This window comes from Rhagoletis pomonella, unplaced genomic scaffold (genome assembly GCF_013731165.1).
Source record: "Rhagoletis pomonella isolate Grant_MI unplaced genomic scaffold, Rhpom_1.0 Rhpom_scaffold_00011, whole genome shotgun sequence".
NCBI classification, from domain to species: Eukaryota; Metazoa; Arthropoda; class Insecta; order Diptera; family Tephritidae; genus Rhagoletis; species Rhagoletis pomonella.
In genome coordinates this window covers 28,011,864-28,037,815 of record NW_023458565.1, presented here as the reverse complement: position 1 = coordinate 28,037,815, position 25,952 = coordinate 28,011,864, and the positions used below count along the sequence as shown (strand labels likewise).

The following is a 25,952-nucleotide window of genomic DNA, read 5'->3' as shown; positions in this document are numbered from 1 at the left end:
GCACAACAATTTAGGCAGGGCGGAGCTTCGAACTCTCTCTGGGTACTTCAGGCGGGGAGCAGTCTGTGAGCTGGATGAAGAGACGCCAGAAGACATTCTTTGTTTACCCTAAAAACCTGCATATATAGGATAAAGGACACACAAAATGTGTATTATGTACTACAATTTACAGTTTCACCTTTTCGCTTTTTTACTTTGCTTAAAAAATTCAACTCGCCTTGTTTTTAACTTTCGCTTGCCCGCACAAAAAATTGCATTGAAATTTTGCTCACTCAGTTTCCGTAACGCGCTTCTAAACGAATAACGCGTACGCTCGACTTGCGCTAATAATGAAATATTTTTCACAAATTATATTGCCTTCATTAATTTTTGTCTGTCAACAACACTTTACATGCGCCAGTGAAAAACTTTGCCCCATCGGCAACTGCAACAATGCAGGGCCTTGCACCATCGAAGCTGAACGCTTGCAATGTTCCTGCCTAGCAAATTACTTCAGCGGTTTGCGTTGCCAAGATTTTATTAATAATTGTGAGCCAAATCCATGTAGGAATGGCGGAAGCTGTCAGCCAGCACTCGGACAATTCTTTTGCAGTTGTGTTAGTCCCTGGGGAGGTCAACAATGTGGCATACGCGGCATAAGAATGTTTACGAAAATGCATGTGCTCTTCAATCCAGTTGGCATTTTCGGCGAACGACAAAACTTTCTGCTAACCGTCGAAACATTGGGCACCGCTGATTTCATTTATGAGGCCTTCACAAATAATTGTATGATCGACACATTTGAATCGTATACGCAAAGGGAGAGCGGTTTTCGTTATTCGAGAAATCTCAGATCTGTCGCTAGATCTCTTGGATTAGTGCATGCTGAGCGCCTACCCTATAATACTGGCTATTATCATGACTACTATGAGAGTTTCTGGGAAGCGGGTACATTGAATGTGCGAGTACGCGTTGCAGATATGCAGTCGAGGGAGCTGTATGACCAATTTTTCGAGTTGTACATCATACAACCGGCGCACGTGCCATGTATACCGGATATTGGCTTCATGCATGGCGCTAACCCGCAAGAACCGCTAATCGTAGACATAGCGCGCTTCAATTTCTTCAATGCCATTATACATAAACATTGCGCGCCAGACTCACGCTTGGAAATCGAATGGACTGTGCACAATAGCATCGGCACAGGTGAGGCGCTTAGTTATGTACTTAGTTAACTAATATTTCCTACACTTTTTTTTTATTCACTCACAGTTTTGCTATTTGAATTCGGTAATAGCGGCAAAAAGCAGCTGAAAGTCAAGCCCTATCAATTATGGTTTAACTATCACGGCGCGGTGGCGCAATCCTATATGATTCGCGTGAATGTGAACGAGCACCAAGGCGGCACAGTGGTACACAAGAAAGTTAGGGTGAGCGTGGTTGGATATGTCATAGATTTATCTTTATTCTATCGCTTTTAAACAGTGTTACATCTTCGTTATGTCGAAGCCAGTTTCGGCACTCATTTTGGGTGGAAGCACACGTGAAGTTGACGTTCGTCAGTCTTTCTTCTTGGACGGCTCTCAAAGTCGTGATTTTGCACTGTCACCGTTGGTCGAGCAAACGATGCATTTCAAGTGGAGTTGTACTTCAGCTGACGACGGTGCCAATAGCTACTGCCACGAAAATATGGGAACAGGTATGGAAATGGGAAAATGTTTTAAAGGTTAATGCAAAAAAGCGGTAACTAACATCGTCACTGAAATGCAAAAGACCGTAGCTAGCAAAAGGTTTCAAATACACTTTCTGATTGATTACACTGTTCTGCATTCGGCTGGGGAATTCACGAAACCAAGTGGCTGAGTGGAAGATCGACCTATCTCGGCAGCCAGTTCAAAAACGCCCTATCTCACAAAAATTTTCAAGAACGCCCTACTTCAGAATTTTATTGAAAAACACCTCTCTATTTCTGAGTTTGATTGAAGAACGCCCTATCTCGGAATTCGATTCAAATGAAAAGTTATTAAGTATGTGCTGAGATAGAGCGTTTTTGAATCAGCAACTGAGATAGGGCGTTCTTCAACCAAACTCAGAGACAGGGTGTTTTTCAATAAAATTCTGATTTTCAATAAGTTCTTCAATCAAACTCCGCACGTTTTGGAACTGACTGCCGAGATATGCAGGTCGATCTTCCACTCAGGTGACGATATAGACAAGTACATAATTTCTCAGTTTTCATAGGTTGGCGATTTTAAGCAATTTTTAACCGACTTCCAAAAAAGGAGGAGGTTATCAGTTCGTCGGAATATTTTTTTTCGATTTCGATAATTCTTTTTTCATCGGAAAGGTAGTGTCTCAGAGGTGGTCCCATACTAATCTGGTTAAGATCCGATCAGTGGATCATGAGATATATATATATATATATATTTTTTTTTTTATATGAGAGTTGAAGTCAGTAATTTTTTTGCTAAAAATTACTTGTTATTTTTCCAATTTAAATTTTGTCGTCGCAGAGTTGCTTTTAAACAAATTAAAACTGATTTAAATGTAAAATTTATAACATCAAAGGGCCTTTCTGGAAGTTTTTGGGTACGTGCAATCTGAATCCGCAAAAACGGCCGCTGGGTGAGATTTTGTGCGCATTGATGCAATAGAACATGAAGAAACATTGCTTAGCTACATTGTTGAGAAACATTGTTTGCACTTTTCCTTCATGTTCCAACCATTTTGTTTTGCATCAAAGCGCACCCCAGCGGCCGTTTGTAGTAAAAATAAACTGCAAATTCAGATTCCTCGGACCTCAAAACCTCAGGAGAGGTCTTTTAAATCTAGGTATAAATATTTGCATTTAAATCAATTTTAATTGTTTTAAATGCTGTTCTGCGACCACCAACTTTAAATTAATATAAAAAAAACGCTTAGAATCGCCAATCTGGTGAAAAAGTCCTTAGCCAGATGTGAATTTGGGTCGTTGCGGTTACGTAGACCCGACTGTCGTGTGAATATCCTGGAAAGGCCATACAGAGTTGTAGCTACGGCCACTTAAAGGACTGATTGCAGGGCACATAATACATGGAGACAGCATAGGTAACATCGACGATCCACTGTGTGCAACTTGCTTGCAGGGTGTTCGGCCTTCGTCAGGCTGATATGATGCACTTTTGAGTCGGATGTAAAGAGAATATACGAACTTTTTCCTACCTGTTTTTCTATGTATTCCATTATGGTTTTCTCTTCTTTAATTATAATGACCAACTGTGCCACAACTCTATTCTAGTCCATTCAGAATACTGCAATCTAATAGCGCTAGTAGCAGCTAAATTTTTTATCAAAAATCTGTTGGTACTAAATCGAGTGGAACGTTGAAAGCTCCGCGGCTGGCCTGTAGTGAATTTAATTATTTTGATGACGATATCTATAATTAGGGCTGCCCACTAGATACGCGCTTCATATGAAGCCACGTTCATCCACGGCGCAATCTTTGGCTTCAATCCGTTCTTGTTTCTCAGCATTTCTTTCCTTAAACAGGGAGCCTACAAGGCGTTTCCTGGTTGCTCCTGAATGTTAAGAATATTCAGCCTCCACTTATGTTTGAGGTTGAGAAAGACTCCAAGATGTTCCATCCTGTGAGAGAGTTTCAGTTCTGTGCACTCGAATTTATGTTCAGTAAAGTTCGGTAATTTTATTTTATTTTTACAAGTCAGTTCTCTACTGATTCACAAAATGAGAACAATTTATGGCCCAGGAATCTATTTTGAATGCGTTCCATAATTTTGCATATAAAGTTGCCCCGATACGAATATGGCTACAGCATCAACTTAGGATCTTGATTCCGTGGCACTCGATATTTACTAGTAGTTTGTTCTACCTTCATATATGTATTTATAAAGTACGTTCTTAACTCGAGAGCTTATTCTTAACTAAATTATTTTCTTATTTTCTCGTGAATCTAACAGCCAGCAAATTGAATATTCCTGCTGGAGTGCTACAGCTCGGCAAGTCCTACACATTTAAATTCCAAGTAAACTCATACGTCAGCACAATGTCGCGCGATGTTGCAAGGCAAACCATTCAAACAACAAATGAACCCAGGCATTACGTCTTGATTGAATGTGTACGAAATTGCGCTATGGCGAAATATGCGGCCGGTCGGAAGATACATCTGCTCGTGCGCTGCCCCACTTGCCGCGCGCAACCTACCATCACATGGACGGTTAGTAGCGGTGGCAGCTTCCCTAGCTATGCACGGCGTATCGGCTTTATGCCACCTGCCAGTGGCGATATTACAGTTGAAGCATCCACTGCCAGCGACTCGATGAGCGGTAAATGTAAAATAACGCTATACTTGAATGAGCCACCCAACGGTGGGCAGTGCAGCATAGAACCCAGCAGTGGCGTTGAGTATGAAACGGAATTCCATATAACGTGTGAAGATTTTGAGGATCCAAATACGCCCATAACTTATCAATACATAGCCGATACATTCACTTTTGATCGCACCAATGAGCATTCGATGAGCACGAGACTACCGCTAACGAACAGCCTTAAAGTTGTGATATGCGATTTCCTATACGCCTGCACCGAGACGCAGTTGTCAGTCAGCGTATCCCCCATGCAAGTACCGCAAGATGAGACTGCGTTGAGACTGTTGCTATCGCAATCGGATAGTAATATAGCTAAACTTTTGGAAGATGGAGATGTCGAACGCGCTATGGTGCTGGTAGATGTACTCACGCGCAGCACGCTGACATTGGCAATGGGCGAGATAATATTTTACCAGCTACGTTGGCTCAAATTGGAAACACTTTTGCAAGTTGAGCAAATGACCAAAGTAACCAGAAATCTGCTCGCGCCTTTACAACCGCTCGACAATAAGCGGGTGAGCCTTTTCACCAAATTCTTTCGCAAAATTTCGGTTGGCTTTCACTATGTCATCGCTGATAGGGAGTATCAAGAGTTGCTGCATGAACCTTACGAAGTACTCAATAATGAAGTAGTCGATTTGATTGCAGAATTTTCGGCGAAATTGGAAGATATGCCACCTGTGGTGCGCATACAACCGGCGAGCAGCGGCTCAGGAAATCGTTTGAGCGAAAGATATGCACCACTACCCGACTTCGATGAGACTGTGCTTGCGCGCATTGAGAATTGGTTGGATGTTATTTTCGAATCATTTCGGTGTCTGCATTATGTGGGCATTTCGGGCACCATTATGCATGAGCCCAGTGACGATCATTATATACTAAATAAACCCGGCGTCAAGGCGGACGTATTCAGTATAGAGGGCACGAATATGTTAAAATTGGAAACGGCTAATAGAAAGATTGAGATAATAGTGCCATCTGGTATGCTGGCTGAACTTGAACGCATACTGAAAAGCGCACAGCTTCTCTTTCAGGTGGTGTCATTCGAGAGAAACCCATTTTGGTGGTACCCCGATACGGAACCGATCAACACTGGCATCGTGTCGTTTAGCGTTTATAGCGCCGCAGATCCTCTACGAGAAGACACTTTTCTCGAAAACCCCATAGAGTTTCGCATGTCACTATCCACAAATACGCCAACAACTGATCCACTCACCAGCCTTGTTGAAGGCTATGTCAAGGATTCACTAGATATGCCTATTTATCGCATCGAAATTCCAGAGAACGCCGCCGCGATTGTGAAATTTTCTGACCCCACCACACGCCTGCGTGTCAAGCTGAATTTATGCACCAAGCCGCGCAGCTATCAAATGCGTGACTCTGCCGATATTGTGCCGCAGAAGGACACCTTTCACGTAGTCAATGACAAGGGTGGAAATGTGTGGGCCTACCTAGCCGTAATGGCAGCAGATGAAATTTCCACGCTGAAAACATTCAAATTTGCGATTACCATGCTGAAATGTCTCGTTTGGGACTTTAAGCTACGCGATCCTGAATGGTCAACGACTGGTTGCGTACCCAAGCTAAACTTAAGCGATGCAGAAAACTTGAGTTGCAGTTGTTATCATCTGTCCACGTTCGCGGGCAAGAAGCATCCCACTGCCGCCATGGAAACTAGTACACCGCGTCACGTGCTCACTCGCCTACCTACGAATGGTTATATGGTCGTATTTTTCTTTTTTCTGCTCCCACTATTTTCGTTACTCTTCTATTGCGCCTGGCGTTCTTTGCGCAATCACAAAGGTGAACTGATTACATTACTCGATCAGGAAGACTACAACAAAGAGTTCGGTGTCAATGTTCACATAAGCACCGGCGGCCATTGGCATGCGGCTACGTCTGCAAATGTTATTCTTATGTTTGCTGTACCGCAAGGTACGCTCAAATTCATAATTTATCAAAATCCCGAGAATCCACACTTGGTGCGCAACTCCACTTGCACACTACGCTTACCACTGACAGGCGATGATCTTGCTCAGCCACTGCTGCTCAGCATACGTCGTGACCATTCCGGCCGCTATCCCAGTTGGTATTGTCGCCGTATTGTCATTGAGGATTACGCCAACGAAATCATCTGTTCGTTCGAGGTTGAAGCGTGGATAACGACGAAACCGTTAGTTTTGGATGCAGCAAATTTCCGCGAAGGCTCACAATCTTTCAAACGCACCTTCCGTGACACGCTGGAGAGTCTCTGCATACAGTGGTTCCTATTTCAGGCTCTTGTAGGACCGTGGAAATATGGCGATTCAACTTTGAATCGCTTCGAGCGTACTTGCATCTGGACTGTGAAGTTGGCTGTAACAATTTGCATTATTGCCTGCTATATGGGTCCGACGACATTGAGGACTTATGAGGAGGAACGCGATAAATACAATAATATTGCTTACGATTGGGTGGAAATATTTTTCCTATGCATTTTCTCGTATATTATTTGCTTCTTTGTGGAGATCGGTCTTAAGGCATTCATTTACCACGATGAGTTGGAACGAGAAAATGCTGATGAAGAATATATCAAAGAAGATTGATTCAGCAAGTAACATTTTTTTATCTCTAGCGGTATGACTTAATTATGCATAATGAATATAAAACAGTTGAATACCTTATAAAGAGTGAATAGGCTTCTTGTACATTAATGGTTGCCAATAGTTTTCTGAAATAAAGGATGTAAATGAGTTTTCGTATCATCATTACCAATGCGAAAGGTTCTATTTTACCAATTAGAAATTTTACGGAAGAACCGTAAAAGGTTTACTAATTAGTAAGTTTGCCTTCGAATCCGACTAAACTGATAAATGCGTAGCGATGACCCCGAATGGATCCTTCTCCGCACAAAGATTTCTGGTAAACATAATTCTCGGATACTTCGTAGTTGAAGGGAAGAGTTGCAGGAGTTGTGTTCTGCCAGGAACTCCCGTTAAACTTCAATTTTATGCTCTCGGATTTCTGCAGCGTATTTCAAGCAGAGGTGGGCTTAATTAAGTACTAGATAGTCGACTGGAAGTGTAAATATTTACTGACAGCCAAGTCGTAATCAGGGCGTTAGAAAGTGATTATGGTGCGATGGAAACTAGTCAGAGAATACCTTGAAATACTTTTAAATTAGGGTTTTTTGAGTACCAGAGCACTATTTGATTGCTAATGAATTTGCTAGGCAGCTCACTCTCGAAGTTGTTTCCCCTCACAGACAGCGCTGGGCAAAATCCCCGTCATGTGAAGTTGTAAGCTTCTTTCGACGTGTGGTACTCGTAAACTGTTGATGGCGTCCTCTATTGCCACAACTGTTTGGATGACGACGAGAGGGAATCATCTCAGCTGCCTAGCTTTCACAAAGGAGGATGGTTCAAACACCTAAAATCGTAGTTTATTAACCATAGAACCGTGACTTGGGTACGAAGGGCCAATATTCATTTTTGATGTTGAATGGGGTATAGAAAGTCCAATTTAATTGATAGGCATATAGAATGTACCTTTATTTATAAGTTGACGAAATTCCAGGTGTATATCGCTCATAATACGAAAGTAATGGTATTTTAATATGGTGAGTTATTAAGAAGCTTAAATTTTTCAGACGAAATACTTTACTGGGTTAAAGCACTCGAGGAACTGTAGAAGTTAGCGTAAAGAGATTTTGAGGGACGCATGACATTTAAGTGCAGCATTTCTCAAACTTTGTGTTACTTTTTCTGTAGAATTTTTGGTAGTATTCAGCCAGTATTAATTGTGAACGAATTTAAAGACACCTGCTTTTCATCATGCCGTGATTGGTGGTAAATTTTGCGAGTCGAACTCCCTTGCGCTCCGATTGGCCCAACGGATGCGATCTTCAAATATGACTTTTCGTTAGAGCTTCATTCGGGGACACCAGGACTGAGTTGTCCAGGGGTCAATCGCAAATGACCGCCGTTATATCAACCACCAGAACCATAACGCTCCTGAATAAGACGTTTAAGGTATTTTGTCTAAAATAAATCTATAAAAATATATAAGATTTCTGTAGAACAACGTTACTCGCTAATATACTGGTATACAGTTTCAAGGACAGATTCACCATCGAACCGGATCATTGTTGCCGCCAAAGAAGAAGTTCTTCGAATTTAATTTGCTGTGCGATGATTACAGCATTTCAATAACTCCTTCACAGACATAACACTGTTGCGAAGTTATTTAAGACGGCAATGGAAATATGCCTTCTGACGATCACCAAACCATAACCTTAGCAAATAAATGTGCCACTGAAAATCGTATACGTAATTTGTTGGTGAAAATATTGGGCCAAAATGTTTCAACACAAAAAATATATTTTGGGCGGGATGAAGTTCGCTGCGTGTGCTAGTTAAAACTAATACTAAACTAAAAACTAGCAACGCGAATTTATACAAGGCTGGTCTATACTTGCCTACATCAATACTTCATCCACACACTCTTCCCTTTGACTTCGTCAACATCGAATTTCTTATTGCTCTGCAGACAAAAGTACCGATACTTGGCATATCACCTACCGATCGCAAAGAGAACACATAATTGGTGTTAGTTCCGGTACTTTTGTATGAAGACGACCGACAACTTGTAAGAGTTGTCGAAAAGTGGAAGCAGATAATACCCAATTCCATATTATATGTATATGTACACATGTACCTTGGCTTTGGCAAGAGGATTCTATAGAAGCTGTGTATTAGTATGAAAACTGGAAGTCTTATCGCGTTATTATAAATTAGCCAAACCTATGTAACTGCTTCAGAATTGTCTACTGACCGAACCCAGCCTAATAAAAATCAGAATTTTTGCGTACATAAAAACTTTATTGGAAAAGAAACTATTGTCAATTTTTGGTTTAATAAGAAATATATGGCAATACAAATTTTCTTTACTTAATTTAACGCAAATAAAACATTGTAGGAGAAGAAAACTATTGAATATATGTGTATTGAAAAATAAAAAATGATAGTTATAGTCGTCATAGTCAAGAGAAAGGTGCTGCTGCTGCCAATACCGTCTTGCGAGTAGCATTCGAGCTATGAGAGTATTGGTATTGTTTACAAACATTTCACCGTCGGTCGTCATCGTTTTCAATTTCGTTTCAATTTTATAATTCTCACCCACTTTATTATCTGACTAATTTAATGGGCAAACGCCTTGCCAGATATCGCCATGAATCATTTTCGGTGTAATACGCACCGTCTTCTTATTCACTTGCACATTACGTATGCAACCCTTGAATGTTTTGCGGGTCTTCAATCCTGGCGCCTTATTAAAGGCCTGATGACCGCCCAAGAAGAGTGGACGATTTGTCTTGGTCAGCGTTGAACCATCTGTGCCTACACCGGGATGTGTGCTTATGTAATCCACCGAAATGGTAATTACGAATTTCGACTTCACCGCTTGAACATTACGCCATTTACCATCACAATAGCTGCCATTATCGGGCAGCGTGTAATTAGTTGTGACAATATTTCTAGAGTCTGATTTGACAGTGAACACAAGGCTGTTGTCGACCAACTCCAAAATCATGTAGGCATTCTTGCCGTGCACAGAGAAGAGTAGACCGTCGGGTTCGCGCGGACGGATGTCGAAATTGATATTGAAATCAGTGCCCACAGAGAAGCGATCGAAGAGCTTCACAAAGCCGACCGGTTTGCTGAAGAACAAACCCTGTTCTACCTCGGTTGAGCATGGCACTGTGTGGTATGCTTCTGGCTCCTTCTTTAGCGGTAAATCATTTAACCGCAACTCTTTGAGACAACCATTATAGAAGGGATGCTCATCAGCTACATACTTGATGTTGCGGTTGAGATCTTCTTCCCACAGCTTTGGCACGCCACCCACAAAGAGTGTCATGTTGCGTACATTGAACTCATAGTTGTCATCCACACTTTCGCTTGCTGAGTCTACTTCATTTTGATCGATGAACAGCGTGACGATGTGGTGTTTGCGCGTTATTTTAACGGTATGCCATTCGCCGTCATTCACCTCTTCCTTGCTGGCAACCTCTACTTCATCTCGTCCCATTCTCACCTTATGATGCAATTTGCCATCCACAAGGTAGATCGCTATAAAGTCGATGTGTTGCTTGCTGCCCGCATAGAAGACCAAACCAACTGGGTTTTCAGTGTTAAAGCGCAGACTAACATCATATTGTTTGCGCAACTTGGTTGGTGGCGCTATTTCGAGACGTTGTTCACGCATCGAATATAAACGATAACCAGCTTCGTTATAGTCGACATCGAAGTTCGGATTCGTTGGCAGTTTGCAGCGTGGATCTTCTGGTTGATTTTGTGGCAGTGCGGGTCTTGCCGGGCCGATCTCAGGCAGTAATGGTGGCAATGGTTTCGCCTCGGGTTGTTTTTCGAGTTCTGTTTCTGGTTCTGATTCTGCTTCTCCCTCGCGTTCTGGTTCTACTTCCTCGCCCTCACCGAAACGTGTTTCCACAATGGGAGGACTCTGTGTAGGCGGTAGCTTTGTCGTTGTTGTAGTGCTGGTTACAGTCGCTACTTCAACGGGACGTGATGTCGTTGTGGTTACGGGTGGCGCCTGCGTAGGCGCGAATGGCGCTAATGGCGGTAGAGCTGGTGCGGCAAAGTTACCGGGATACTCCGGCTCTGGCAGCAGCTCGTTTGCGCCCTGTGGGAAGTACAATGGCACATCAGCAACGTCATAAGCTGTAATGAAAAAAGGTGGCGTTAACTTTAGCGCAGCTCAGAACTTTCCATAGTAGAGAAACCCGTTACCTAAAATATCTGTTGGACAATTATTGATATTGCCATTGCGCTTCTCAGCGCTGTCGGCGAAATTGACGATCTCTCCGTTGATTGTCACATCGCTAATGCAGCCCACAAAGTATGCCAAGGTGGGAAGCGCGTTACGCACTGGTATGTAATTATCCGGTAAACCGCCAAAGAACACATCGCCTGCTTGTATATACAATGGCTCAGGCGTGTAGGGTAATCTGTAATGCACCAAAAAAGAATTAATAAAATTTGTATCTACCTTCCTTACTTGACCAACCCAAGCTCTGTTCCACTCACCGCTTATCTTCTGTGTCGTCTATGGACAAACGCAACTGATCGCCATCATGTTGCACAGTCACCACATGCTCCTCGCCATCGTTCAGCTTCTTCATGTCGGATACCACTTCAGCGCCCATGCTGCGCAACGTCAAATAGCCATCGTTCAGTGTCAAACCTATATTCGCGCTCTGATCGTGATTGGCGCCATAGAAGAGCACGCCGTCGCGTTGTCGTGTCTTGAACTTAAGATTTACATTCAGCTTATTGTCCGACGACACGTTAGCCTTGCGCAGGTAGCCGTATTCATTTGGCGGATATGCCAAAACTGTTGAGAACTTCTTCGGACAACCTGGCTTGACGCCATGTGCTTGCATGTTGTTACCCAAATCCACCTTTGTACCCGAAATGGACACTTCATCAATGCAGCCATCGAAGTTCTGCTCAACAATGGCCGAATGATTACGTTTGCCAGGGTAGCCACCAAAGAAGATACGTTTGGGTATTTGCATTGTCTCGCTTGCATCGGCTGGCGCTTCTTCCTGCGATATCAATACATTGTCGACCTTCAGCTGACCGCGTCTGCCGTCGCGTTCGGCCACTACTACATGCCATTTGTCGTCATTATAGCGATCTTCACTGCCCGCTGAGACCAAGTGCTCACCAAGTTTGTAACGGAAGAATACACCACCATTCACCAACTCGACAGACATGAACTGATCATTGCGGCCGTAGAAGAACATCAGACCGTCTTTGGAATCTTTCGATGCCTTAAAGCTGAACTGTATGCTGGAGCGTGCCTTTAAGTTGTAGGGTGCGGCCTTTAGCGACACAAAGCCATTGCCATTGAAGCGATAGCCTGTTGGTGGTATCTCCTCGGTGAGTAATTTATTTCGCGGCAATGCGCCTTGATTATTCTCCAAACCAAATACAAAGTTCCACAAGCCCGCATGCTCATCGCCTATTCTGAGATCTTCGATCTCGCCTTCGAAAGCGTTGCTTTGGATGTCGTGCGGTGGCGTGAAGTCAGCTGGCGGTGGCAAACCGCCAACGAACAAACGGCTGTTGCGATCGACATTGAACACATTGTTAGCGCCAAGCAATGGCTGTTCGCTTGTATGATTGGCCACGGAGCCATCCTGCAACTCTTCATAAATGATTAACTTCGCATTCGAGCCCGTGCGATCGACCACTGCCTGGTACCAGTTGCCGTCGGCGACATACTTATCACTTGTGATACGTTCGGGACCATTACCTACATCGATCGTCAAAATCGGATAGCCATTTACGATCTCGAGCGCCATGAAGTCCTCGTTATCCTTGTTTGCGGGCAAAGTGCCAACCGATGAGGTTCTATTGTGATTACCCAAGTACATGAGGAAGCCGTTTGGTTTCTCTGTCTTGAAATAGGCTGACACCTTCGTCTTTGTGGCTAAGAGTGGTGTAGTCTCCGGCGTCTTCAGTTCCAATACGGTGCCTGGTGAGAAGCGTACGCCCACCTTAATGTCATTGGCAATCTGGCGTGCAGTTTCAATTTGACGCTTCAAGTTCTCAATATCTTCGCCCAACAACTGTCCGATCTCTTCAACATTCGCCTGTTCTTGCTCGATTATTTCCGCCAATTCGTTCAGCTGCGGTATTGTGTCTTCCACCGTGTCTAACTGCGATCTAGCCTGTGACAGGTCTTTGGTTGTGCCATCAATATCCTTCGAAATGTTGCGCGCCTTCTCCAGCTCCTTCTCCGTTTGCGCGCTTACTGGCCGCAACACATCCAGCGCACCGTCAATTATGTTCAGCGCGTCGCTAGCATTCTGGTTGGCATTAGTCCATAGATCGCGTTGCGTATCCACCGACAACTTTTGCAAATCGATGTTAATCTGTTCCAGACGCTTCTCGGTGTTCTTATTCAAATTGGATATACCCTCCACTTTGGTAGCGGAAACATTCAAACGTGGTTCCAGCTCGCTCTGCACCTTGTTCAAGGAGCCACGCGCTTTTTGCAGCAGCTCACCAGAGTCTTTATCTGCACGACCGGCGCGATCTTCAATGCCATCTGTGATTTCCGTTGCATTACCAGCAGCAAATTTGGCCTCCTTGGTAAACTGTTGTGCTGAAGAGACCGCATCTACGATGTCGCTATAGGCTGTTGCCGCTCTAATGGCCGGTTCGGCGTTGGCGGTCATGTCGGCGTATTGCTCGGTGAGATCATGTGCGCTTGCGCTCAATTCGTCAGCGCGTCGTATGGCCTGTACCGCCAACTCGCTTACTTCGCTATTTTCCTTCTCCATTTCGGGCAAATCGTCGTCAACGTTCTTGTTGATATCCTTTAGATCGGAGAGTACACTGGAGAGTTGCATGATACGATTATCGATATCGACTAGCGCCAAGTCACCGTTAATGAGGAATTTTCCGGCTTCTGCAATGTTTTTGTCCGCCTCCTTTTGTTGATCAGAAACTGTGTCGAATTTCGAGTTGTCAAACGCTTGTTTATTCAAGTCGTTTAAGTGTTCCACATCGTAGGCATTATTTGTCGCATTGCCGCTCCAATAGTAGAGATCTTCAAGTTTATCACTTAAATCGCCAATATCGTCCTTCAACACATTCAACGTCTCATTTTGATTCTTGATCGGTGAAATAAGTATGTCCACCTCAGTTGTGACTTCTCTGGATTTGTTCAGTATCTTCTGATTGGCGGCCAAATCGATTTTGGTCTCGCTCAGTTCTTGCAGTATACGCTGCGCTTCTTCCAGTGCATTATCGATCTTCGTGCTGGCCGCCGTTTCCAGGTTTTTGGAAAGCGCATCCACCGAGTTTATGGCATCGCGTGCCTCAAAGGCGCTCAACTTAGACCTCTCACGCAAATCAGTTGCATTCACTATCAACTCGCTCGCCGCCTGACGGCTGTCCAATGCATTACTCATGCTGAAATTAACCGCTTTGCCATACATCTTTGCCTCCGATTCCAATTCAGCAACCAAAGCGCGCGCTGGATCCAAATTAATGCGTTTCGGATCGAGATTTGCGACATCAGGCGCAATTTTATCGGTCAAATCATTGTAGTAGTTCAACTTCTGACTCGTGAAAAAATGCGAGCGCCACCGATTGGAACTCATGCACAACTGGATCGATTTGATAGCGCAGACTATCGGTCACATCCAGCAGCGCATCGTGGCACGAATCACATTGGAAGCAGCCTTCATCCTTAACCAACACCCAGCGGTGGGGACATGCATCGCAACGATCGCCAATGACGCCGGGCAAACATTCGCACTGGCCAGTAAATGCGTTGCAGCCAAATCCACGCGAGTAGCCTTGATTGCAGCGGCATGGCTGGCAGCCTTCTTCTGTGTAATTCCAATGATCTACGGCGCAGCGATCACACTGGCGTCCCGTAACACCCGGCTTGCAAGCACATTTACCTGTGTGCCCATCGCATTGGGTGGAGTTGGAGGCCACACCACAATCGCACGCGCGACAACCCAAACCCGAATCGAAACCATAGTGATCCGGTTTACAACGATCACAGCGGTCGCCTATTACATTCTCGTGGCAGTGGCATTTACCCTCATACGGGTCGCACTCTAGCGTACCCAACTCTTCACAATCACAGCTCTGACAATTCTTCAGATTCACCGCATCACCGTAGAAGCCCGGCTTACACAAATTACAGGCCACGCCAAAGGTGTTGTTCAAGCAAAGCAAGCACTCGCCGGTGATGGTGTCGCACGAGCCCGGCTCCTGTGGATTAATATTGCCGGAGCATTCACAAGGTTTGCAGTAGTCACCAGCCTTCTCGGGTTGACCATAGAAACCGTTGGCGCACGCCTCACAACGTGGACCAGTGTAACCCGGTTTGCATTCACAGTGTATTTCATGGCCGGATTCGGAGATTTCACAGCTCGTCGCAAAATTGTTAGTTTCATAGGGCAATGGACAAGCGCAAATCATGCAATCGTGTGGTGAGCCATAAGTGGCATTGCCATAGTAGCCCTCCTGGCAGAGCTCGCAGTGATCGCCGGTCGTTGTGTGTAGGCAATCTTTGCAAATACCTGTGGCGCAGTCGCAAGTTTGGGCATGTCCATTGCATTCGCACGGTATACAATAGCCACCGTAAGGACCGTTTGTGTCACGGTAGTAACCAGGTGCACAATCTTCGCACGACAAGCCTGTATAGCCGGCTGGACAGTGGCAGCGTTCAACCGCTAGGAATTGGTAATCACCAAAATTTTCCTCGTCTTCGTCGGCGAGCGTCAAGTATGCGTTGGACAGATACGAAATGAAGGTCTGCTCATAGTAATTGGCGCGTATGAAGATCATCTTCAGGTCACGTAGCGCCATCATGAACTCAGCGCGTGTAACCAATTTGCCATTCTGTGTTTGGAAGTTTGACTCAACCATTTGTACGCGATTTGTGAACGCTTGATTGCTCGTGGGCTGCTCATAGCTTTGATGTACCAGTAAATGATCTTTGCTGAGTAAAATGACATCAGGTGCCAGCAATGGCTTTCCAGACGGGCCGGTAGTGTAGTACAATGTGTAGGCGAGTTCGCCACCATAAGCCGATATGTGGCTATTCTGATTGAGTAGATAGTCGAGCACACCGAAATACACAACGTCTTCGGCCTCCACATCGTTCACTTCGTGGAATGAGAAATCTGCCTTCAACGTGGTCTCATTCACCAACAGTTCCTCTTGCGGTATATCCCAAATTTGGAAATCAATCTCCTTCTCATTGAACTGCGCTGAGTTGAGGGTAACCTTCTTCAACAAACTAACATTGTAGACCCGCAAGTAGGCGCTCTCGCAGCGTGTGGTCTTGCCAAAGCAGAAACAAGATGTGCAGCCATCCGCATTGCTATCCTGCAGATTGTATGTGCCCTCCTGACACTGATCGCAATCCCGACCCACAACATTGCTTTTGCAGAAGCAACTGCCATCGACCTTATCACAAATTTCCGCCATGGTACCAGCCACATTGCAACTACAACGGTCACAACGCGGAAAGTCGAAGTACCCATTCAAGCATATGTCGCAAGCGCGTCCTTCTATATTTTGACGACACTCGCACGAGCCGTTGAACATGTCACACTGCTGATTGCCATTCGCAATACCCAAATAATTGCAGTTACAGTCTTCACAGCCGATTATCTGATGGAAGCCATATGTGTTGGGCATGCACTTCTCACACTGTTCGCCCATCACATTCGGTGGGCACACGCATTCGCCGGTATTGGGTTCACACATGGCCGTGCTGGGACAGTCGCAAGGCTTACATTCGGGAAAACCGTAGAAGCCAGTGCGGCAGGCATTACACTGTCGACCGATTACATTCGGTTTGCACTGGCATTGACCGCCAAACGGATGGCATTCGAAGCTGATGGAACCCTCGTAGTCACAATTGCAGGGCAGCGCGCCGATATTGTGCTCAGCTGTTAGCGAGAATACCGATTTCTTACAAAACTCGGATGCATTATGGGTAATGTGGAAGTGATCTTGACCACACTCCTTGATGAACTCCTTCGTCTGGTCGAACAATTCCTCAACGAGTAAATCGTCATTGTACTGGTTTATTGGTACGATCACCAAGTAGTCGAGCCAGACACCTTGTGGGCGTGTATTCTAAGCGGGGGCGAGGCAAAAAGGAAGCAAACAATTTTCGTGACTTGTTTGTAGTTGAAATTCAAAATTAACTTACCGTTAAAGTGAATTTGAAATCGTCTTCAATATCGAACCACTCATCTTCGCCAGTAGGTTGTATAACACCACGGCAACCAGAACTAGACGGACAATGACTAATATCGAATTTGCCGCTATATTGATTCTTGGCTGTGGTCAGCGTGTAGAGAACATTGTATTTCGGATGATGCGGCTGGTAGTATTTGACCAAGATGACATATCTTCCCGGTTCGCTTACTTGTGAGCTGCAAGTTAAGAGAGACAGTATTGATTAGCTTCGAAAGCAAGCGATATGCAAATAAAGTGGCCCGACAACGCGGTGTGCAAGGGAGTAGTAATATTTTTTTAACATCACGCCTTTCGATTTTGAGGAATTACGTTTTATAAGACATCGGACACTAAGTTTTTGACTTACTCAATCACAATGGTGCTCGTGTTTTCCTTATTATCCAAATATACCAACTTCACACGCTCATCCAACGCAGCATACGGTGGCTTATTTTCAGCAACGCGATCTTCGTGATCAGTTTCAAATTCGATTTTCTTCGAGTCGGGTACCGAGCGGAATTTCGGTGCGGCACATTGATTATTGTGTGTAACACAAACAGCACTGGGTTCGATGTAGTCAATGGACCACTTATCCACTGGTATGGCAGTCACGGAAATAATCGCAACACGGCCAAAATCGTCGTAGTCAGTCTAAAGTACAGAGGGAATATAAAGTTTTTATATCACTCAAACAAATCCACAAAATGCAGCCACAACTTACACTAACGATTACGGGCTTTAGATCATCCTTAGAAATGTAAAACGGTTTCTCACGACTGTTCTCATCGATGATCGGCGTGCGACAGGCCATTGAATAGACGCAAGGATATAAGGTGGTAGTGCCGTAGTCCTCCTCATTATTGCCCAGACGCAGTTTGACGAAATATGGCTCGGCAAATTGCCGCACGCTTACATAATCGATTACGAAAATATAACGTCCACTATGCGGCACATCGACAATGTAGCTAAGCTCGCGCTGAGTATCGCTGATAACTGGTATATCACCCACATGACCGATGATCGATAAATGCTCAGGATCATCGTACACTTCGATGGGATTTGTAGGTTTGCCATTGGCGCCAACAATGAAGGGTGTGGAGGATGGCTGGAAGCTAAAAAAGTGCAAAAATTTGCATTAATTTCTCTTTAGGTTATGTACAGGGGCGATCAAAGATTTACTCATCGACGGAGGCGTATTTATAATGACGACACAGCTCCATATTGCCCAATTCGCAAGGATTGGTGATCTTGCGTGTCAAAACTGAGGCTTCATAGTAGGCCGCTGGCAGTAGCACGAAATAGTCGAGCATTACATTCTTGCTTGCTTTTGTTGTGAAAGTGTAGCGGGAACCAGGATCCAAAACAATCGGTGATGGCTTATTACCCTTTACGCCAGAGACAGTTACGAATTGTGGGGCGGTTGTTGGACGCAGCAGCACTTTTACACTAGAAATAGGAAGTATATTAGATTCCGGCTAAGATTAATTTTTTTTTAATTTCCTTTCAACTCTTCAGAACTCCGAACCTTCTGCCTATTCGGTTTAAATCAATAAATTTTCGATTTCTCATACTCACTTTTGATCCGCTTCGATAGGATTTTCCGACTGTATGAGTATACTGGCAGTCACATTGAAGGGGTTTTGATTTACATAACGTATTACGATGCGATATAGTGAAGATTTCTTCACCATAAACTCATTACGCACTTCATTCTGTATGTCATTGAAGACCGCATAGCCTTTGCTACTGAAACCCGGAAAGACATTCTCATCGTATTGATAGCGCACTTGTGCACCCGACGGCTGTGAGCCTTCTTCGTATTCATATTGGAATTGATGCAGCGTGGGGAAGTAGTGAGTTGTCAGCGGCTGCGTGCAACCTCGTCCAGTCACACGCGGATGACACTTACACTGTCCAGTCAATTTATCGCATTCCCTACGTTCCGCGCCGCCCACATCACAGCTGCAGTCTTTGCAACCGAACAGCGATGAGCCATCCAGATCGTAAGTACCATCTTTGCACTCTCTACAAGTGCGTCCCTGTGTATGAGGCTTGCACGTGCATTGTCCCGACTTCGATAGGCACGTGTCCAAGGCGGCAATTGTACCATCCGTCCAACAGTCACACACTTCGCAGCCATCTGGATTGCTGATAGTCAAATTCCAGTACAACGGCTTACATTCGTTACAAATACGACCCGTAACGCGTTCCTTGCACTGACACAATTCGCCTATTGGCACTGAGCCGCAGCCAGCAAACTTGTCAATAACACCAGCCGGATCACAATTGCAGTCTTCACAGCTGGGGAAGTTATAGAAACCCTCCTTACAGGAGTCGCAAAGTTTGCCGCCGAAATTGGGGTAGCACGAACACTGTCCATCCGCATTACAGGTTACACCTTCGGATCCGTGCACGTCGCAGTTGCAAGCTAAAGGGCGATTGTATAGCAGAGGTTTTCATACACTTTTTTTTTATAAGTGAAATCAAGGTTTTAAAATACTTACGCAAGCATTGCGGGTAACTGTAGTAGCCTGCACTGCAAAGTGTACATTGTTTGCCGGCAAAGTTGGGTAGGCAGTTACATTTGCCAGTGTTGTCGCAGGTGATGGCTGTGCTGCCTTCTGTGGAGCAATTGCAGTGCTTACAGGCCGGATAATCATAGTAACCAGGTAGGCATATGTCACAACGTGGCCCACCAAATCCTTCGCGGCAAATACATTGGCCTGTCTCTTTATTACAGATTTCCGATTCTGTGCCTTGAATATCGCAATCGCAATCTGAAAGGAAATGGATGCAGTGCAATTAAATATTTACTTAGTAAGAATGGAATTAAAAATGTTCTCTCAGCTAACACCTCTTTAACTCTGGTACAACCCCGTCGAAGAAGCACTTTCTTACCGTATTAGTTGAGACTAACGGTTTCAGGTGGGGCTTAGTAGTGTCGCTGCTACCAATGACAACACCCAAACTTGGTTTTGTAGCTACCTACATAAAAAAGAAATCACCACGGGTTATTTCAGTTTAGCCCGCGTAGATCCCCACCTCTACACCCGTTCGTTCTATTTACTGTTGATAACAAAATCGATAGAATCATCCAACAAAATATCGCTAACAAAATCGATGACAATTTCGATAAAAATTCGATAACAAAATCGATAAAAATATTGGTAGCAAAATCCATTAAAAGCCGATAAAAATATCGATAAGAAAATCGATAAATAACCGATAAAAATATCAATGACAAAATTGATAACAAAATCGTTATCAAAAACGATAAAAAACATCAATAACAAAATCGATAAATAATCGATAACAAAATCGATAAAATATCGCTAACAAAACCGGTGACAAATTCGATAAAAATTTCAGTAGCAAAATCGATAATAATGTTAGCAAAATCGATTAGAAAATCTATAAAAATATCGATACGAAGTCGATAAATAATCGATAACAAAATTCATAGCAAACTCAATGTGATGTGAAAGTAAATTATCTTTTAATTTTTTTTTTTTTTTTTAAACTTACATTGACACTTGGGATAGTTGTAGTAGCCATCTTTGCAATGCTCGCACTGCTCACCACCAAAGCTGCTTAGGCACTTGCATTGACCCGTCACCACATCGCAGTCATTGCTGATGGAGCCAATCTTATTACACTGGCAAGCTGAAATTTTACAAAATATATGAATGAGCTAAAATCCTTGCAAATAATATAAACTTTTAAATGTCAACTCACTTTTACATTCGGGAAAAGCATAGAAACCTTCGGCGCACTGTTTACAATAATGGCCAGCGAAATTAATTTTGCACGGACATTCGCCATTAATTGGCTCGCAATGATGACCCTCAGTGCCATTCAAGTTGCACTCACACTCACGACAATTGGGATAGCCATAGTAGCCATAGGCGCAAGAGTCGCAATTTGGCGGTTGGAAGGCCTTACGACATTCACAACGGCCAGTTTCATCCTCACAATGGCCGGTCGAGTAGAAGTATTCACAGTTGCAAGCTGCAAGTGGCAATTATTAATTATTTTCATAATTTTCATAACATTCCAAAAAAAAGCTTGCACTCACGTTGACACACATCAGTCTCATTCCAGAATTTGCCGAACGGTCGATAGTATTTGCCCTTACACTTGTTGCAGTTGATTCCCTCGGTGTTGTGTTGACAATTCTTGCAGACGCCACCGCCATCGTAGCGCCCATGTATATCCAGCGACAAACCCTTGCGGTCGACTTCCTCATCATAATCACATTCGTTCGTGTGACCATGGCAATTGCAAGCTGCAAATCAATTAAAAATAAAATATATATAAGCGAACATTTCCCATGCTGCTAACAATTTTTTTGCACTCACGTTCGCATTCGAATGGATGCGCATTGGTGTTCTGTCGCCACTTCTTCTGCTCAAAGCCCGGACAGCATTCGTTACATTGTATGCCACAGGTGCGATGCTGGCAGCGGCATGCCAAAATACGCACCGGACTTTTTGGATCCTTCACATCGCAAGTATCCGCATGACCGTTACACATGCAGCGACCACCAATCGAAATATCCTTAATCGAATAGAAATAACGACGCGTAACTGTCGGATCCTGGCGTGCTACCGACATCAAATGGCCGAGTAAATTTTTGGTACGCAACAAGCGTATGCGCACATTTGTGGCACGTGTCCATTCCTGCAACACCGTTGAGTTGAAATAATTCGAAGCAGAGGGACGATCGTTCAGCAACATGACTGGTATTTCACCATTTTCCAGTGGCACGATGCGTGAGAATTCCGTTGAGCAAATGACATCATTATCGTGTTCGATCGGCTTGTACGAGTCTTTGCCAAAGTAGGTAATGCAATCGTGCACCGAATCGGAGAAATGCATCCATGGTGACCAAGACTTGCCATAATCGCTGGACTTCTCCAACGTCCATAGACCGGGACGTGGCGAATTGCCCATACGTATAAAGAGGTAGGCGACATGGAACTCCTGTTGATGGGAAATTAAAAAATGAAAAATCAGGAAATGCATAGAAAAATAATCCACAATGCTGATAGTGTGCACTGACACACACATGTACATACATATTTATTATGTAGCTTATATGTTCATTATCATTTCCGGCGGCAACAAACACTGCACTGATCAGTAACGTAAAGTGAGATCGCAGCGGAAAGCGCTGCATACTCTTAGGCATAAGATAAATATATTTTGTTAGCTTAATGATCGTTCATACACGCTACACTCGGTAGAAGCGATTATAAATACATTATCGCATAAATGAGCTGTGGATTTCAAAATTGCTCAAGTGTGTGTATGTATATTAGGGTGGTCCCAAAATGCATGTGAAAAAGTAAAGTCGGTATTTTTATGCTCTCATAACCTACGATCGTTCTATACCGAAAAAATATACCCCTATTTTTTATTTTGAAATCAAAAAATATTTAGATGTCGCTCAAAACGCTCAAAGTGTTCCATGTATTTTATATGGAAAAAAAACCTTAACAAAGAGTGGTATAGAATTCTAGAAAATCAATATTTTTCGATCGGAAAAATCTGGTTATCTTCAGGAGACTTTCAATAATAATACCGCATTGATTACACAGGTTTTCCCAAAAAAAGTCTGCATATCCATATGTTATTCGACGCCCTGAATGCAAATCCGAGGTCTGTTAGCCATCACGTCAGGTTCTTGGTCATTTGAAGGTCAAGTAGGAAAAAATGCATCGAATAAACCCGAAAATTCAATACAGTTCTTCTGAGTTTGAACTTGGGATAACCCTGGCATGACATATAGATGACCTTGAAGAATTAAGGGAACCCCATATTCAGACAAAAATAAAAAAATCATTGAATACATTTTGCGACCCTCAAATGACCTCGAACCTGACATTATGGAAGCAAACGGACCTCGGATTCGGGTTCAGCGAGTCTACACCTCCCTACCTACATATATGAATTTTCAGGTTTATTCAATGAATTTTTCTCTACTTGATCTACAAATGGCCCCGAACCTGACGTGATGGAGGCTAACAGACCTCGGATTCGCATTCAGGGCGTCAAATAACAAAGGGATATAGAGTTTTGGTTCAATAAACATTTTTTAATACTAAAGACTTTTTAGTGGTCCCCAATGGCATAGTCGGTTTTGCAACTTGTCAATGGGAGATTTTGCAAAAACATCGACGATGTGTACATTAGGGTGCGGTACAGCACCAAAAAAGTTGCGGGGTTACCACGGGAATTGTAAAACCTATTATATTTTAAGGCTTTTGCCAAAACTTTTCATAAAAATATTCAGATTTACGCCAAAGCTCTCATTCCGTTGATAAATTTTATAAAAATCAGACTTTTTAAGATTCAACTCTTCCATAAAAAATATTTTTAGAAACTAATTTTATCTTAAAAAAAAAACGATTCTTGGAGGTATTTTCAAATAGATCCGACTCACGTTTTACGCTAAAAGTTCTCCGAAATACTTTGTCGGAAAACTTAAAATATAATCGATTTTATATTTCCGATGCACCAATTTTTATTTCATTTAGAGTAAGGCATCCTAATGTGCATGCGTGTTTTAATACACGTCAGTAAGGACATGGACTTAAACTAACCGCTAATTTTTTGTGTGTAAAAGAAGTAGAAAGCTCACATTTCAAATTTTTTAATTTTGTTTATTTTTAATATTGTATTCTGAAGATTTTCTTTTTAATTTTATTTTTTTTTTTAATTACATTTTTTTTTTGTTAATTCAATTTTTTAAGATTTTTTTCCGAAAATTAATTTTTTTTTAGTTTTTATCCATTTCAGATAAAATCAATTACGTAAAAGTTTTTTTACAAATCTCTATGAAATAAAGCGGTGTACATTTTGTTCTGTTCGTCTCCTCCCAAAGAAACATTTTGTTTTTAACTGATCGCTGAGCGGGTTCTATTTTGGATAGCTCTGGGATAGTAACTTTTTTATGAAATAAAATTAAAAAGTCTCGAGCAAGGACGTTATATTCGTGCTTATTCTTGCCATATGTTGCATCTTTTGGTTCAAGGATTTTATAAATTTTTGTTTTGGCATGAAACTACTAAAGGAATACTCTCTTGTTCGTAATATTACATAAACTGAAAGTCTCTAAAATATAAAAACCTTTCTGTATTAAAATACGAACATTAGACGTAAACTTTCAAGTTTCAAGATTGCATCTTTTACATTTAAGGCAATTTAACACACTTAATTTTTTTCTTTATACATATCGAGCGCTAACCGCCAAAATAACCTAAGCGACATTTTTTTCAAAATTTTCTTTTTGATGCAGAAATATTCCTAGAGCATCAAGATGCATTTCTGCACCAAAACTAAAATTTTGGAAAATATGTCGCTTACGTTATTTTGGCGGTTAGGGCTCGATATATCTAAATTCGCTTTTGTAAACAATTCGGAAATTAAATTTCAGAGGGCAGCAATAAATTCGCTTTAGCCTCAGAACATTTGAAGCGTTCATTTTCACAACCAAACAAGACACACAAACATAAATTCTTTATTATGCTAAGTAAACAATAGCTGAGTCAAAAATACGAAATGGTCTGAATTTGATTTTTTAGTGTTCGGCGTTTGTGTTTGTTTACCCATCAATTTAAATTCACTAAATTAATTTGCAGGGAAGCAAACCTACAAAAATTTATTAACGAAACACATGGATACATACATACATATGTATGTATGCTCAAGTCCCTATAGGAAAAACATAGTTTTGTAGGAAAATTTCAGTGTACTGTAATCAAACTACTCAGGCAGAGTTATTTTGAAAATAATTTGTAACTTAAGGTAAGTAATGGCCATCTTTTATTTACTTCATGTAGATATTTATTTGTAATAAAAGTTTTAATTTTGTTACCACGCTATGTGTACTAGACTTGAATTGTAAATACATTCATGTATACATATTAACATCTGTTTCACATTTGACCAAGTAACCGATATTTGCATATAGTGAATAGTGTGGCATACATGCAAATAATGTACAGACAAATCGTCGCCTGGGTAAAAGATTGTCATATGTTACGCATGTACGTATGACGCTTACGACAATCTTTTACCCAGGTGACGAAATGTCTAAAAAAAAGTAACAGTAAAACGTGCAGCAGCATTTAGAGTAGATCGGCGAAACTAGCGAAGATAAATACTGTCAGCATATCTACATTCACTGCAGGGAAACGACGAACTAGTGAATAAAATTTGTAATTCCGTACTAGATCCTTAACGCCAAAACCGAATCAGTCCGATAGTAACTAGATCCCCACCAGTTCAAAAGTAGCGAAATATGGTACTTTAAAAATACTATTCTATTTTACTTTTTGAAACTACATATCACTGGCAAAAAGTGGAAAGCGGCTGCTAAGTCCACTTTTTACTCCGCACTAGACATGGTTCTAAATTCTCTAGTACAGAACCAGTTCGACACTAGTGTGGTTCCCGACAGGGTCTAATTAGGGTGGCTCACAAAAAAATGTACTGCTTCCAAAATCGAAAAATGCCATTTGAATAATAAGTTTTCACTGTGTACAATTAATCAAATCTGTAGACGATTTAACGATGAGCTTAAAGAATTAAAGGCGGGTCGGGATGCTGGTAACAGAGGAAGCAGAAGGCCACCTCTGCATTGGAAACTCCAAGTGGATAGGGATGTCGAAAAAACATCGACGTTTTGCTTCGATGTATCTGAAATCAGCGTCGGCCGCTGTGGTGTAGTGGTAAGCAGTGCGCGCTTCCACTCCGCAACGCCTGGGTTCAAGCCCTGGTCAAAGCAACATCGCAAAAAATATAGAAAAAAGGTTTTTTC

At 42.7% G+C, this 25,952-nt stretch overlaps 2 protein-coding genes across 2 annotated transcripts; one reads left to right on the top strand and one right to left on the bottom strand.

Annotated features, from left to right (window-relative positions):
* The first annotated feature begins 329 nt into the window (after positions 1 to 329).
* LOC118746954 lies at positions 330 to 7,058 on the top strand. The gene is made up of 4 exons (XM_036480948.1): positions 330 to 1,185; positions 1,252 to 1,409; positions 1,465 to 1,678; positions 3,936 to 7,058. Exons 1-4 carry the CDS (start codon positions 330 to 332, stop codon positions 6,926 to 6,928), a joined length of 4,221 nt encoding a protein of 1,406 aa, XP_036336841.1. The 3' UTR covers positions 6,929 to 7,058.
* Positions 7,059 to 9,187: 2,129 nt separating this feature from the next.
* On the bottom strand, positions 9,188 to 22,111 carry LOC118746910 (laminin subunit alpha-like; the record flags this gene model as incomplete). The annotated part of the gene is given in 14 exon segments (XM_036480890.1): positions 9,188 to 11,059; positions 11,129 to 11,346; positions 11,426 to 14,490; positions 14,492 to 17,023; positions 17,100 to 17,325; positions 17,496 to 17,779; positions 17,850 to 18,240; positions 18,308 to 18,574; positions 18,704 to 19,556; positions 19,633 to 19,905; positions 20,654 to 20,791; positions 20,864 to 21,136; positions 21,204 to 21,413; positions 21,487 to 22,111. Coding segments are annotated over 14 exon segments (10,899 nt in total), but the record flags the coding sequence as incomplete, so codon positions are not given.
* Between the last annotated feature and the right edge of the window lie 3,841 nt (positions 22,112 to 25,952).

What these genes read in the sequence shown, in the direction of transcription:
- LOC118746954 (XM_036480948.1), top strand. Translation starts at nt 330, where the DNA reads ATGAAATATTTTTCACAAATTATATTGCCTTCATTAATTTTTGTCTGT. An exon ending in GCACAATAGCATCGGCACAG is followed by an intron (nt 1,186 to 1,251) that starts GTGAGGCGCTTA and finishes ATTCACTCACAG; the next exon opens with TTTTGCTATTTGAATTCGGT. An exon ending in CCACGAAAATATGGGAACAG is followed by an intron (nt 1,679 to 3,935) that starts GTATGGAAATGG and finishes TGAATCTAACAG; the next exon opens with CCAGCAAATTGAATATTCCT.